The sequence below is a fragment of the Sinocyclocheilus grahami genome, unplaced genomic scaffold (genome assembly GCF_001515645.1).
Source record: "Sinocyclocheilus grahami isolate Dianchi unplaced genomic scaffold, SAMN03320097.WGS_v1.1 scaffold60.1, whole genome shotgun sequence".
NCBI lineage: Eukaryota > Metazoa > Chordata > Actinopteri > Cypriniformes > Cyprinidae > Sinocyclocheilus > Sinocyclocheilus grahami.
In genome coordinates this window covers 367,372-383,463 of record NW_015505239.1, presented here as the reverse complement: position 1 = coordinate 383,463, position 16,092 = coordinate 367,372, and the positions used below count along the sequence as shown (strand labels likewise).

Here is a 16,092-nt window from a genome sequence, read left to right as displayed (position 1 = left end):
TGCTATGACAGCCGTTGTGTAATTGAATATATTTTAACAAATAACTTAGAAATTGTATTATTTATAAGTTAATTTAAAAACTGCATTATGTGCAATTTACATGTTTGCATACAATTTTATATTTCTTTTTAAGTTGAGTGTTGATCATCTATTTAAAAATAAATAGCAATTAAATTTAAGTTTGGGTTAAGTTGTTATGCCTAATTGTAACCTTATAATGTAAAAGGTCTCCCTATAGTTTTAAGCTTAAGCTGATAAGATTTTTATCAGTAAGAAAATTTTAACTATAACTGAATGTATTTAAAGAAAGAGCAACTTGTTCAGTAAACCATAAAAAAGTTAAGTTTAAGTTTAGTTTTCCCCCCTGCTGTACCGAAATCATACCGAACCGTGACATTAAAACCGAGGTACATACCGAACTGTCATATTTGCGTACCGTTACACCCCTATTAAATACTAAATATATACAGTGGGTACGGAAAGTATTCAGACCCCCTTACATTTTTCACTCTTTGTTATATTGCAGACATTTGCTAAAATCATTTAAGTTCATTTTTTTTCCTCATTAATGTACACACAGCACCCCATATTGACAGAAAAACACAGAATTGTTGACGCAAATGGCTGCAATATAACAAAGAGTGAAAAATTTAAGGGGGTCTGAATACTTTCCGTACCCACTGTAGCTGCTACATATAGTACCATATAAAAACGCATCATATCCATTTTATTAACATAATTATGAACACACAAATTATAAACTTACACACAATTATATATCACCTTATATGTAACATATATGGCAATATATGTCATATATTACATTTTCATATAGGAAGAGCTACAGCAAAAAAGGAAGATTCTTAGTAACAACTTAAATTTCAGCTTGTTCCTTGCGCAAGTGTGTGTGTGTGTGTGTGTGTGTGTGTGTGTGTGTGTATATACATGCATACATACACACACACAGAGAGAGAGAGATACAGTGGGTTCCACAGTTCTAAGGTCACACTGAAACCCTGAAAATGGAATTTAAAAATGAGCACTTTAACAGTATTCTAGGATGCCCAGAACTCCCTTATCAAAGTCATATTTGTTTGAAAACATAATGTTTGACCTGGCTATTTTAACCCTGTTTTTTTTAATTACATATTAATGAAATAAAACAATAATTAAATACTTTAAAATAGATAAATACACACACACACACACACACACAGTGGGTTCCAAAGTTCTAAGATCACATTGAAACCCTGAAAACAGAATTTAAAAATAAGCAATTTTATCGGTTGCTAATAAAATAAGCTAATTTGACATGGACTATGTGAGCTCCTTTGTACAAAGTCAGATGTTCAATATACTTGTAATGCAATATAAAAAACTTGTAATGGAAAAATAATGGATGCTATATATAATGGTAATGGATTGTATCAAGTAATATTAGTGGACTTTGATTTCTGGACCCCGCTGTATTCTGAACAACAAAAAGCTTTTGGAATGAACATTTTGGGTCGAAAAATGAAATATCTCACCTTTTCAAAGTCTTTCAGTGTTACTTCATATAGTAGTTCTGCATTTGATCCAATGTCATATTCTTTTTTACCCTCTTTGCCATAACCGTATCTGAAAGCATAACATAGACTGAGTAAAATGGGGATAGTTATATAAAAAAGGAAAGAGTATGTCAGATTATCAGCATTATGGTTGGTTAATGGTTTTATTATACGCAGATACTAGGCATGGAAATATTTTATATTAGTTTACAAAAGGCTGAATCTGGGTTGTCAGCAATATTATATTATATTATATTATATTATATTATATTATATTATATTACATTATATTATATTTTCCTTACCAAACATACACTAAATACAGTAACTATAAAAAGCAAATCTTACTTGGGCTTTAGGTATAATAAACAGCATTCCCCTTTTTGGATTTTCTCCATGGCCCTGTCCACTCCTAAAGGAACACCCACGTCCTCTGATTCACCCACTACAAAGGTGACATCTCGAGAATCAAATAAGCGACCTCCACACCTCCCCTCCAAGTGTACTGAGAAACAGAAACCAGACAGCATTAATAGTGTATCCAAAAGAGGCAGTGATCATGTGAACGCATTATCTATGAATAACAACCACATTCTGAACATTTAAGATTCTCAAGACGTACCATGTACTGTGGCCCCTTCATTAGGATTGTAATAGCCTTCGCCTTTGACCTTTATTCTCCTCACAATCCCACCATCTTCTGTAAGCTCCTCCCCTCTGAAGCTCAGCAGCTCAATCTAATTGTGGGATGCAGAACCATTCGTACTTTTAAAGATAACAAGCTTATACCAAAAGAGGCTTTTTGTGTTCTGGGTCTAGCATTTTTATATCACAGAGAAACAAAAATAACAATGTTAACAATTAATGATAACAATTTTATTTACTTTTTTTCTTTCTGTCATATTAAAGTCACATTAAAACTGAATTTAAAACTAAAAATCTTTTTTTAAATGTCCACCGTAAGTGTCCATGTTTGAAAAGACACCAATAATGCATTCTCTACAAACTAAGATATTTTCACAATTCATCCATGAACATGTACAGTAGGTTATTTAAGTGCTTGATGTTCCTACCTCAAACACAAGTGTGGCATTGGGAGGAACCTTTGGGGGGCTGCCAGATGAACCGTATGCATATTCAGGCTTACAGAGCATCAAGCACACCTCTCCTTTCAGCATGGAACAAACACCAATGTCCCACGCCTTGATGACCTGACCTGTGTGAATCAACCAGACAGTACTCCATCATTTCAATACTATATATATTTTATTCTAAAAGTATATAAATATTGTCCATTTATATACAAATAATTACTTACTATAAATAGTCTTATTAATAAAAATTCATAACCCACAGGTACTCACAAAAATTGATACTTTAAATAATAAACAAAAAAATAGTTTGTGGCTCATTTTCATAGTTAATGATTTGTGTTAATACCCTTTAAGATGAAATACAATTTGTTTCTTTGATCATAAGGGAGGCACCACATGTCTAAACAACAACAGCAATTACACCCCTTTTTAAAAAAATTTGTATCTTTTATTTTTTTTCCTTTACTACTATGTGTTGTATGTGATGTGGTGGTTGTATTTCTGAGCCTAAGACAAATTTCCCTCAGGGACAATAAAGTGTACCTAGTGTAACCTAACCTAAATGCAACCGCAAATGTCATTAAACAGGAATTTCAGCCTTGCTCTTTAGTGAGAATTGTACAATGAAATTGTCAGGTTGTATAATCATTCCATTTAACAGACACTTTTGATAGAGTAGCATCCTAAATGTCAGTATAATATAAACTATTTGCATGTATAGTTTAAATAAAAAAATATTGTTTAGATTTTCTGTTTTTATTCTTTTTAAATTAACTTCTGTCATCTATTACATAACTTTAAAATGATGTCTGATTTGCTCCTTTCTCAATTTACGTAATCAAAATGAACAAGTAAAATGCAATTCTTAAACTAAATTTTATTTGAAGTGAATTTAAAGAGCAAAATAAAAGCTTAATGTATTTGTGTTGGGACTACATAATTTATATTAAAATTTATTTTTTTAATAATAATAAAGTTTAGTAGTAGTAGTAGTAGTAGTAGTAGTAGTAGTAGTAGTAGTAGAGATGATAATAATAATAATAAATAAAGTTTATTATTATTAATTTAAAGTTTCCTGGCTAAAACTTCATAGGGATGCATTGGACTGGACGGGTAAGTGTTAAATGAAGTGTTTTTGAGATGAAAAAAATTTTCATGTCCTTTAATGTTAATATTTAGAAGAGTTTCTCTTATGTGGAGAGGAGTGGAGTTCTACTTAGAATGTGGACGGTGACACGAAGAGTATGATGCATGTTGCTTCGCTGAAAAATCAATTACTCTTGAGGTTAACTGCACTCTTGCTAGCTAGCAGTTAACCACAAGAGAGTTCATGTGACTAATGTCTAATTTTATTATGGTATACCCAGTTCAGTTTGGTTTTCTACTAAACAAGTTACTTGAGTTGGGAGTTTAATTTAAGGTTAAGCAAATCCATAAAAAACCCAGTGTGTGGAACCACCGTCCACAACTGAATCTAGCTGAGCCAAATAATTACACACTGCAAAGTGGGCCATGTTATGATTAATGAATGTGAAAAGTATGTATATAATAATGTATATAATAGCATAGCACATACAATTATTTTTCTGCTTATCCCTTTGTCACACTGGATTTCTTTCAGCAAAAGCCCTCTTTCAACATAGAATTTGTTTCAATAACAATACTTAACATTTGTAAAATGATCAAATTTAGTCAAAAAAAATAAATCTATGAAATCTATTACCTTTTCCCACATTGAAAACAAAAGGCTCTTTGCGGTCTAGACTGGAGTCAAACTTCTTGCCATTTAGGAGTCTGCCAGTGTAGTGGACGTACACCCTGTCCCCAATCATCGGCTTTTCCCCTTCCACACCATGCTGTTTCACAACCTTTAGAGACGCAGGGGAGAAAAATTAACAATCCATCCTTACACAACCTCATACTTACTTTAAATTAACGGCAGATCATTCTGAATGTTAAAAAAAATGCACTGATTTAAGTCAAGTTTTCACTAACTCAACACAAGTCCACTTCAGTAAAGCATATGCTCCTTGAAAGAACAGCACAAGCACACATGAACAAGTGGACGTAAAATGTATCAGCAAATTATGGAAACTTTTTAAATAGTATCACTTTAGTCTAAAGTCTCTTTTTTCATTTAAACCTGCAAATAAACAATAAGCAAATTTTTAAGTGACACAATGTTCTTTGGAACATTCCAATGACATCCTGATTTTTTTTCAATTAAACTTTATTTTAAAATGTATTTATAAATTCAATTCAACTTGATTTTTTATTTAAAATTTATTTTTAGGAAAAAAATTGATTCAGTTAGAAAATAGAAAAGAGAAGAACTTTCACTAGTGATTGCAGATTTTTGGACCCACTGTATCATTCATGACTACAGGAAAAATACAGAATTTGTAAACAGCTGTGATATAGAGTTACTAAGGACTGGATTACCTTACATACTCCACGGTCACCGTTTAGAGTGACATCGGTGCCTCGGGAGGTAAAGACATCAGTTGGGCACTGGTTAGTGGAAAAGATATCCTCTAAAGATGACATCTCTCCACTCATACATACCCGTGTTCCCCTAAAAACAAAAATACTATATTTATCTTTAAATTTTAGCCAATTATAATAAGGCGCTGCTATCTTTAGACAAATGCAAATTGTCAGTTGTTACCTGCCTGTGTGTGTGTGTGTGTGTGTGTGTAAGGGTAGGGTTGGTGTAGGGCAATAGAATATACGGTCTGTACAGTAGAAAAACCATTACACCTATGGAGAGTCCCCACAAGGATAGCTGACCAGACATGTGTGTGTGTGTGTTTAAAAGCAGATGCATGTAGAGTTTTGACTCTGGAATGAATTACCTATCACAATCAGACTTGCCCCCTCTGTATCTGCTTTTAAATCTAGCTTAAAAACTTATTTGTTTGACAAGGTTTATAATCTGTATTAATGCTTTCCTGCCTTACATTTTATTATACTTTGTGTATTTTTAAGTAAATGTGTTTTTGTGTTTTCATTTTTAATTTTTTTTGTAAAGCACATTGGACAACCATGGGTTGTAATTAATGGTGCTATATAAATAAATTTGCCATTGCCATTTTAGGGTATTTTTATTTAAATGTACACCAAAGCTTGTGAACGTGTGTGGCGGAACACTATGTTCCTTTTATTCAGAGGTGCTGGCACAAATTCAGATTCTAGAGAAGGGTGTCTTGTGAGATTTATGTCAGTAAACCTAGTAAAAAGACAAGGGAACAAAACAGAACAGAGAAGGGAACATTCAGTCCACTCCACTTTACTTTAGGCGGCGAGATACTACAATCACTCAAGGCTCTCAATCAAAGACATTTATTTTTATCCACACACATGCTGAAGGTTACAGGAAGCAAATAAATTTCAAGGAACGTTCAATGAATGCATAAGAATAGATATAGCAGCACATACCTAAATAAAGACAACAATAAAAAAGTCTATGTATGTTTTTTCTGGAACTGCTCTGTGCCAAACTGATCAATGAATAACTAACATCTTTTAGCACTGAAGTATAATATATTCATTAATACAAATATTCACCTCACTGCATATCAATTTAGGGCTTATGTCTTGGAATGGGAATATAGCAGAGTGAAAACTAACAGTTCAGGCTATTTGACTCGCAAAATAGTCTGCTACCATCCTGGCTGCAACATCATTGCTGTGGAAACGTATCGTTCTTTGAGCACGATTTATTCTGAAAACCCAAGATGAAGGAGGTGGATGTACAGTAAGTAAGTCAAAAAGAGTCACAGATACAACCACAACACCAGGAAGCCTTAATAGCATACACATTTTATGTTAAACATCTTACTGTACAAGAAGTAAAAACTTGTCTGGTTTTGTTGGCATTTTTTTTCCATTTTAAATGTTAACAAATGTAACTAAATTCTGACCCTGGGCTAAGTAAATTAATCACCCGAAACCTTTTTTAACAGATGAGTGCTTCTAAAAGTTTTCTCGGAATCAAGTGTTATGAAGTTCCTCTAATAGATGTTCCTTAAAAATCAGCTGTAAGATGTAAAAATGATGAAGGCTCGCATAAAAACCCTGAATTTGGTGTGTACTTCACCACTTGTTGCATTTAATAACTTAAATTGTTCTCGTTTTTTACTCATTTTATTCAAGGACCACTCATCTGATAACTCATCTGTCTATATCTCAACGTACTGGTCTGTCCCACTACCAACCAGACTGTCTTTGACTGTTTGTCTACCTGTGTTTGTCTCAATGCCTGGTTATCTATTCATGCTTTTCCAGCCAACTGTCCCTAAGTCTTTCTCTCCAGTGATCGACTCGTTTAAAGGTGGTGTGACTTTTCTAAGCCCTTATTGGAGCTCCATCTCAGATGTCCGCAGTGTGGTGAGATTGCAACAGGCATTCCTGTAACAAAGATGAGTGTTCAGAGACAGTTGACTCATTCCATCCTTGAACATACCGTCCACAGTTAAACACAACATGTACTCATTCAGATTCCGAGTTAATCACCTTGTCAGACACCCAGTCTCTTTCTGTATTAATGACATACAAGCTGTCCAAAACATCCAAATTAAATTATCTGTAGACAATGATGGTTTTGCAACTCTTGAAAACATCTCTCACACAGAAATCAAGGGTGTGACCACGTAACCAGTGAAGGACAGATGCATCTGACACCAATAATCAGATAAGGGAAATATCATTTCAATGGTTGATTGTTAAATTATCATATCTGATCCTCCCAGACCTGAATATATGGTTACACACTAAAAAATGATTTTCTGAGCTTGTAAAAGACACAAGGATCCACTTGTAATTTACATTAAAATGTGAAATATAATCTAAACAGATTTGAGAAAAACATGCTTGAGAAAGCCAGTCGGTGTAACCAACTCCGAGCAGCATCTGGCCAGTGGTATAACGGTTAGTTGGGGTCATGAAATAACATAATTTACAAATCTTGAAAACCTCAATTCCCAGCACATCTCAAACTAAAAATCAAAAAGGCAAAGGCAGATAACACATTTTCAATCCACAAACATATTTCTCATTTCTACATTATAAACACTGTCCTTAAGATGGATTAATGAGAAAGAGAGTCTGTGAAATAGTAAGCAAAAGTGTGTATACAATATAAAGGATTATAAAATGTAAAAGGGCCATTTAAATGAATACAAATTCAAGGAGTTCACTACCATCATAATTGAAAGGGGTACTTCACGTCCTCTCAGTTTCGTACAATCTTCCATACATCTCAGACGCAACAAAAGGCTATGAAACCCATAGCAACATGCAAATAAGATTACAGCTACAGTTTTCTTTCCAACATTAGTATTTATTCTTTTATTTTAATTCAAAAATAAAGCCACATTTTGAAGAAGGGGTTAATTATTTGTAGAGAATAAGCAAGATAACTGTTAAATGAGGTTTGTAGGTAAAGCATAACACCGTGAGAAAACAGGCTTTTCTCCTTACTAGTGACCATATTTAGAAAGCTGTTTTAAATATAAAAGGTAGATTAAGTGATGGATAAAGAATAAAAAACAAGCATGAAATAAAGACTTACAATATTTCCCTTTTGTTGCTCGTTCCTCTCATGTGTTTGACCATATATCCGTCCGTATGCAACTTCAGTTTGTCTTACCGGCGAATACAACCTGTGCCTGGCGGCTTAAAGGGGAATGAGCCCGCCCTCTCAGCGCGAGAGTACTAGATGTTCTACCGGCTGTATTTTACACTTCTCCACACTAATAACCATCAACACGATACACGATACTCTACGAGACATTTGGACGGGGAATCTGTACAGTAGAAAAACCATTACACCTATGGAGAGTCCCCACAAGGATAGCTGACCAGACATGTGTGTGTGTGTTTAAAAGCAGATGCATGTAGAGTTTTGACTCTGGAATGAATTACCTATCACAATCAGACTTGCCCCCTCTGTATCTGCTTTTAAATCTAGCTTAAAAACTTATTTGTTTGACAAGGTTTATAATCTGTATTAATGCTTTCCTGCCTTACATTTTATTATACTTTGTGTATTTTTAAGTAAATGTGTTTTTGTGTTTTCATTTTTAATTTTTTTTGTAAAGCACATTGGACAACCATGGGTTGTAATTAATGGTGCTATATAAATAAATTTGCCATTGCCATTTTAGGGTATTTTTATTTAAATGTACACCAAAGCTTGTGAACGTGTGTGGCGGAACACTATGTTCCTTTTATTCAGAGGTGCTGGCACAAATTCAGATTCTAGAGAAGGGTGTCTTGTGAGATTTATGTCAGTAAACCTAGTAAAAAGACAAGGGAACAAAACAGAACAGAGAAGGGAACATTCAGTCCACTCCACTTTACTTTAGGCGGCGAGATACTACAATCACTCAAGGCTCTCAATCAAAGACATTTATTTTTATCCACACACATGCTGAAGGTTACAGGAAGCAAATAAATTTCAAGGAACGTTCAATGAATGCATAAGAATAGATATAGCAGCACATACCTAAATAAAGACAACAATAAAAAAGTCTATGTATGTTTTTTCTGGAACTGCTCTGTGCCAAACTGATCAATGAATAACTAACATCTTTTAGCACTGAAGTATAATATATTCATTAATACAAATATTCACCTCACTGCATATCAATTTAGGGCTTATGTCTTGGAATGGGAATATAGCAGAGTGAAAACTAACAGTTCAGGCTATTTGACTCGCAAAATAGTCTGCTACCATCCTGGCTGCAACATCATTGCTGTGGAAACGTATCGTTCTTTGAGCACGATTTATTCTGAAAACCCAAGATGAAGGAGGTGGATGTACAGTAAGTAAGTCAAAAAGAGTCACAGATACAACCACAACACCAGGAAGCCTTAATAGCATACACATTTTATGTTAAACATCTTACTGTACAAGAAGTAAAAACTTGTCTGGTTTTGTTGGCATTTTTTTTCCATTTTAAATGTTAACAAATGTAACTAAATTCTGACCCTGGGCTAAGTAAATTAATCACCCGAAACCTTTTTTAACAGATGAGTGCTTCTAAAAGTTTTCTCGGAATCAAGTGTTATGAAGTTCCTCTAATAGATGTTCCTTAAAAATCAGCTGTAAGATGTAAAAATGATGAAGGCTCGCATAAAAACCCTGAATTTGGTGTGTACTTCACCACTTGTTGCATTTAATAACTTAAATTGTTCTCGTTTTTTACTCATTTTATTCAAGGACCACTCATCTGATAACTCATCTGTCTATATCTCAACGTACTGGTCTGTCCCACTACCAACCAGACTGTCTTTGACTGTTTGTCTACCTGTGTTTGTCTCAATGCCTGGTTATCTATTCATGCTTTTCCAGCCAACTGTCCCTAAGTCTTTCTCTCCAGTGATCGACTCGTTTAAAGGTGGTGTGACTTTTCTAAGCCCTTATTGGAGCTCCATCTCAGATGTCCGCAGTGTGGTGAGATTGCAACAGGCATTCCTGTAACAAAGATGAGTGTTCAGAGACAGTTGACTCATTCCATCCTTGAACATACCGTCCACAGTTAAACACAACATGTACTCATTCAGATTCCGAGTTAATCACCTTGTCAGACACCCAGTCTCTTTCTGTATTAATGACATACAAGCTGTCCAAAACATCCAAATTAAATTATCTGTAGACAATGATGGTTTTGCAACTCTTGAAAACATCTCTCACACAGAAATCAAGGGTGTGACCACGTAACCAGTGAAGGACAGATGCATCTGACACCAATAATCAGATAAGGGAAATATCATTTCAATGGTTGATTGTTAAATTATCATATCTGATCCTCCCAGACCTGAATATATGGTTACACACTAAAAAATGATTTTCTGAGCTTGTAAAAGACACAAGGATCCACTTGTAATTTACATTAAAATGTGAAATATAATCTAAACAGATTTGAGAAAAACATGCTTGAGAAAGCCAGTCGGTGTAACCAACTCCGAGCAGCATCTGGCCAGTGGTATAACGGTTAGTTGGGGTCATGAAATAACATAATTTACAAATCTTGAAAACCTCAATTCCCAGCACATCTCAAACTAAAAATCAAAAAGGCAAAGGCAGATAACACATTTTCAATCCACAAACATATTTCTCATTTCTACATTATAAACACTGTCCTTAAGATGGATTAATGAGAAAGAGAGTCTGTGAAATAGTAAGCAAAAGTGTGTATACAATATAAAGGATTATAAAATGTAAAAGGGCCATTTAAATGAATACAAATTCAAGGAGTTCACTACCATCATAATTGAAAGGGGTACTTCACGTCCTCTCAGTTTCGTACAATCTTCCATACATCTCAGACGCAACAAAAGGCTATGAAACCCATAGCAACATGCAAATAAGATTACAGCTACAGTTTTCTTTCCAACATTAGTATTTATTCTTTTATTTTAATTCAAAAATAAAGCCACATTTTGAAGAAGGGGTTAATTATTTGTAGAGAATAAGCAAGATAACTGTTAAATGAGGTTTGTAGGTAAAGCATAACACCGTGAGAAAACAGGCTTTTCTCCTTACTAGTGACCATATTTAGAAAGCTGTTTTAAATATAAAAGGTAGATTAAGTGATGGATAAAGAATAAAAAACAAGCATGAAATAAAGACTTACAATATTTCCCTTTTGTTGCTCGTTCCTCTCATGTGTTTGACCATATATCCGTCCGTATGCAACTTCAGTTTGTCTTACCGGCGAATACAACCTGTGCCTGGCGGCTTAAAGGGGAATGAGCCCGCCCTCTCAGCGCGAGAGTACTAGATGTTCTACCGGCTGTATTTTACACTTCTCCACACTAATAACCATCAACACGATACACGATACTCTACGAGACATTTGGACGGGGAAAATGAAATGAGACTAAAGGGGGAGGAGTAAACGCGGGGGAGGGAAGTGTAGTGTAAAAATTAAGGGCAGGCCTTGGAAACTGTCCACAAAGTAACACAATGTTCCGGCTGTACTGTAGCTCGCGCTGATGAGAACACAGTGTCCTAGTAGACACCCTGACCCGTAACCCGTTGTGTGCTGACTGAACAGCTCAAGTTAGGAACAGCATGTACAACCACACAGTCAGAGCACAGCGATACGCGGAAAAAACAACACGACTAAATTATGTTTTAAAAAACGTGGAAGTTTAAAATGATAGAACGCACAGCATTCTTACATTTTTTTTAAATAATAATAATAATAATTTTTTTAAAATCCGGTTGCGGTACAGTTGACAGCTGAAAAAAAGTTATGGTAAACGTTTGAATAGTATTTTTGGATTGCATAACCACCTTAATAAAACAGGTGATGAAATGAAGATGAATTAATGTTCATCAAAATGATTTTCATTTATCATGCCTATGCACTTCACAAAACACCATCAGGGTAATAATGCAAGAAGCCTAAACATTAATGAAATGACATAAATGTAATATAAATAGGCTATACATATATACAGTATAACGGGTTACACTAATCATTAAAAAATGTATTATTTCAATAAAACATTATAAAATGTAAACTCTCCCGCAAGGACCTCTGGGAACCTTGTTACTTTAATTTTGACAAAACTATACTGTAAATGTTACTGTTTTGTAGCTCCCATGTACATGCATTGTTAATGCAGATTTTCACCATAAATCACATACTAGTACTTTTTGCTTCCAATTTTATATAGCATTTTACAGTAAAATTACATTTATTGTCTGTTAAATCCATTTTTTATTGTAAGGTAACTTACAGTTAACAGGTTTTATTGTTTTCTGTTTATGATGATACACTGTCTATTCTGTGTTAGAAGTGTGTTGACATTTAAAGCTAAGCAGCATCTTCAATGTATTATGTTTTAAAGATTTAATTTCTACACAGAATAATTCCATGTCAAGTGGATATGTTTAAATAAAATCCAGCCTTTCAAGTGTGCATGCCAAATATTGAACAACATCAGCACTGGCTGATGTTACCTGCCTCAAAAGCCAGACTGGAACTGTTACAAAATGTTCCTGACTCATTCACTAGAGCAACAAGAGGTGTCAGCAGGAACACAAGTGGCATGCATGATTGTCTGGATTTAAAGGGACTGATTTCCCTTTTCAAGCCTGATTTTTTCAGGTAATAATTTCAGATGGATAGTTAATCCAGGAAAATGATGAGCTCTGCGGTTAAAGTTATTAAAGATTCTGTGCAGATTCAGTATATCAAAGATATATGATCACCCAGAGAAATGCTATTCATTCATTTGATTGATTTGTAATTTTGATATACATTTTAGAATATTTTCAAAGGTACCCAAAATGTAATTAATTAAACTTATATTTAATATGATGTCAACAGGCCTGTAGCTTTTCCAGGATTATCCAGGACACTGAAGTACTCAAGCATGGAAGTGAGTAGAACAAAACGCTGCCTCAAAGCTAAGCAGCATCTTCAATGTATTATGTTTTAAAGATTTAATTTCTACACAGAATAATTCCATGTCAAGTGGATATGTTGAAATAAAATCCAGCCTTTCAAGTTAGCATGCCAAATATTGAACAACATCAGCACTGGCTGATGTTACCTGCCTCAAAAGCCAGACTGGAACTGTTACAAAATGTTCCTGACTCATTCACTAGAGCAACAAGAGGTGTCAGCAGGAACACAAGTGGCATGCATGATTGTCTGGATTTAAAGGGACTGATTTCCCTTTTCAAGCCTGATTTTTTCAGGTAATAATTTCAGATGGATAGTTAATCCAGGAAAATGATGAGCTCTGCGGTTAAAGTTATTAAAGATTCTGTGCAGATTCAGTATATCAAAGATATATGATCACCCAGAGAAATGCTATTCATTCATTTGATTGATTTGTAATTTTGATATACATTTTAGAATATTTTCAAAGGTACCCAAAATGTAATTAATTAAACTTATATTTAATATGATGTCAACAGGCCTGTAGCTTTTCCAGGATTATCCAGGACACTGAAGTACTCAAGCATGGAAGAGAGTAGAACAAAACGCTGCCTCAGTATCTGTTTGGTATCTTAGCAGCAGGGATCTGCGACAGAGCTTACTTATAATGTGAAACTGCTCAGTGCGGATGGCACAAGCAAACAAGTGTGGGGCATTCAAGAATAAGGATTCAGAGCAATATGTCACTGCCAACAAGGTCCAAGTGGGGACATTCCATGTAAACTTGTTTGACCTTTCTCCTGTTCGTGTTCTATGATCATATTATGTATATGATCTATATCAAAATCCATCTGTCCGTTTTATTCATCATCAATATTTTGTTTTGTTTTTTTCTTCTTCCAATTCTGACATGAAAACTAAATGTAGAAAAATAAACACACTTGTGGTTATGTTTTTAATTTACAGACATCTGTTGTAAAATAAATTAATTTTTTCTTTACTAAAAGCTTAGTGGTGATGACATTCAGAATATGATTACAGTATTGTTCTGTCAAAGGGTGAATAGGCCATTATTCTATGTGGTTTCATTTACATAAAAGGAACTTATACTCTTTATGAACATACAAGTGCATATCAATAAATTAATGTCGTGGATACGTTTATTTATTTCAGTAATTCAACTCAAATTGTGAAACTCGTGTATTAAATAAATTCAATGCACACAGACTGAAGTAGTTTAAATCTTTGGTTCTTTTAATTGTGATGATTTTGGCTCACATTTAACAAAAACCCACCAATTCACGATCTCAACAAATTAGAATACTTCATAAGACCAAAAAATTTTGAAAAAATTTAAAAATAATTTTAGTCAATTGTTGGCCTTCTGGAAAGTATGTTCATTTACTGTACATGTACTCAATACTTGGTAGGGGCTCCTTTTGCTTTAATTACTGCCTCAATTCGGCGTGGCATGGAGGTGATCAGTTTGTGGCACTGCTGAGGTGGTATGGAAGCCCAGGTTTCTTTGACAGTGGCCTTCAGCTCATCTGCATTTTTTGGTCTCTTGTTTCTAATTTTCCTCTTGACAATACCCCATAGATTCTCTATGGAGTTCAGGTCTGGTGAGTTTGCTGGCCAGTCAAGCACACCAACACCATGGTCATTTAACCAACTTTTGATGCTTTTGGCAGTGTGGGCAGGTGCCAAATCCTGCTGGAAAAATGAAATCAGCATCTTCAAAAAGCTGGTCAGCAGAAGGAAGCATGAAGTGCTCCAAAATTTCTTGGTAAACGGGTGCAGTGACATTGGTTTTCAAAAAACACAATGGACCAACACCAGCAGATGACATTGCACCCCAAATCATCACAGACTGTGGAAACTTAACACTGGACTTCAAGCAACTTGGGCTATGAGCTTCTCCACCCTTCCTCCAGACTCTAGGACCTTGGTTTCCAAATGAAATACAAAACTTGCTCTCATCTGAAAAGAGGACTTTGGACCACTGGGCAACAGTCCAGTTCTTCTTCTCCTTAGCCCAGGTAAGACGCCTCTGACGTTGTCTGTGGTTCAGGAGTGGCTTAACAAGAGGAATACGACAACTGTAGCCAAATTCCTTGACACGTCTGTGTGTGGTGGCTCTTGATGCCTTGACCCCAGCCTCAGTCCATTCCTTGTGAAGTTCACTCAAATTCTTGAATCGATTTTGCTTGACAATCCTCATAAGGCTGCGGTTCTCTCGGTTGGTTGTGCATCTTTTTCTTCCACACTTTTTCCTTCCACTCAACTTTCTGTTAACATGCTTGGATACAGCACTCTGTGAACAGCCAACTTCTTTGGCAATGAATGTTTGTGGCTCAACCTCCTTGTGAGGGGTGTCAATGATTGTCTTCTGGACAACTGTCAGATCAGCAGTATTCCCCATGATTGTGTAGCCTAGTGAACCAAACTGAGAGACCATTTTGAAGGCTCAGGAAACCTTTGCAGGTGTTTTGAGTTGATTAGCTGATTGGCATGTCACCATATTCTAATTTGTTGAGATGAATTGGTGGGTTTTTGTTAAATGTGAGTCAAAATCATCACAATTAAAAGAACCAAAGACTTAAACTACTTCAGTCTGTGTGCACTGAATTTATTTAATACACGAGTTTCACAATTTGAGTTGAATTACTGAAATAAATGAACTTTTCCACGACATTCTAATTTATTGAGATGCACCTGTAGTTTGTACATTTATTAATCTCGACTATTTTCAGAATGGATCATAAACAGTTGCTTAAATAAAATACATATCAATTACTGGAATTGTTATCAGAGGGTTATAAAGTATTTTAATAAATGTACCTCATTAATGTGCTACAGTAATATTTTCGATTAAGGTTTTGATCTATCCAGAACATCTGTGGCTTGTTGTTTATTAACCACTGAAGTTTGACTCATCTCTCAATTTGTTAAAAAAAAAAAAGCATTTACAGAGAAATTAATGAATAATAATATACCACCACGACCTGTCATTTGATTCCTAACATATTTGCAATAACCAGA

General features: G+C 34.8%; 1 protein-coding gene across 2 annotated transcripts; it reads right to left on the bottom strand.

Annotated features, from left to right (window-relative positions):
- Window positions 1-1,327: 1,327 nt before the first annotated feature.
- On the bottom strand, window positions 1,328-11,547 carry LOC107584436 (peptidyl-prolyl cis-trans isomerase FKBP5-like). 2 transcript variants are annotated; one of them, XM_016271051.1, is made up of 7 exons: window positions 11,287-11,547; window positions 5,087-5,219; window positions 4,368-4,512; window positions 2,624-2,766; window positions 2,173-2,287; window positions 1,899-2,055; window positions 1,328-1,620 (listed from the first exon to the last, which is right to left on the bottom strand). In XM_016271051.1, the coding sequence occupies exons 1-7, from the start codon at window positions 11,328-11,330 to the stop codon at window positions 1,428-1,430; spliced, it is 930 nt and encodes a 309-aa protein (XP_016126537.1). In that variant the 5' UTR covers window positions 11,331-11,547; the 3' UTR covers window positions 1,328-1,427. The 2 variants fall into 2 exon arrangements, with proteins under 2 accessions (XP_016126537.1, XP_016126536.1); XM_016271050.1 differs by lacking the exon at window positions 11,287-11,547 and adding an exon at window positions 8,217-8,442 and having other exon boundaries at window positions 1,332-1,620.
- Window positions 11,548-16,092: the final 4,545 nt, after the last annotated feature.

Bases quoted from the DNA above. Each gene is read 5' to 3' on its own strand.
- LOC107584436 (XM_016271051.1), bottom strand. From the start codon at position 11,330: ATGGTCAAACACATGAGAGGAACGAGCAACAAAAGGGAAATATT. The intron at 2,288-2,623 runs GTAGGAACATCA...TCCCACAATTAG, and splicing joins ATGCCACACTTGTGTTTGAG to ATTGAGCTGCTGAGCTTCAG. The intron at 1,621-1,898 runs GTAAGATTTGCT...TTATGCTTTCAG, and splicing joins TTATTATACCTAAAGCCCAA to ATACGGTTATGGCAAAGAGG.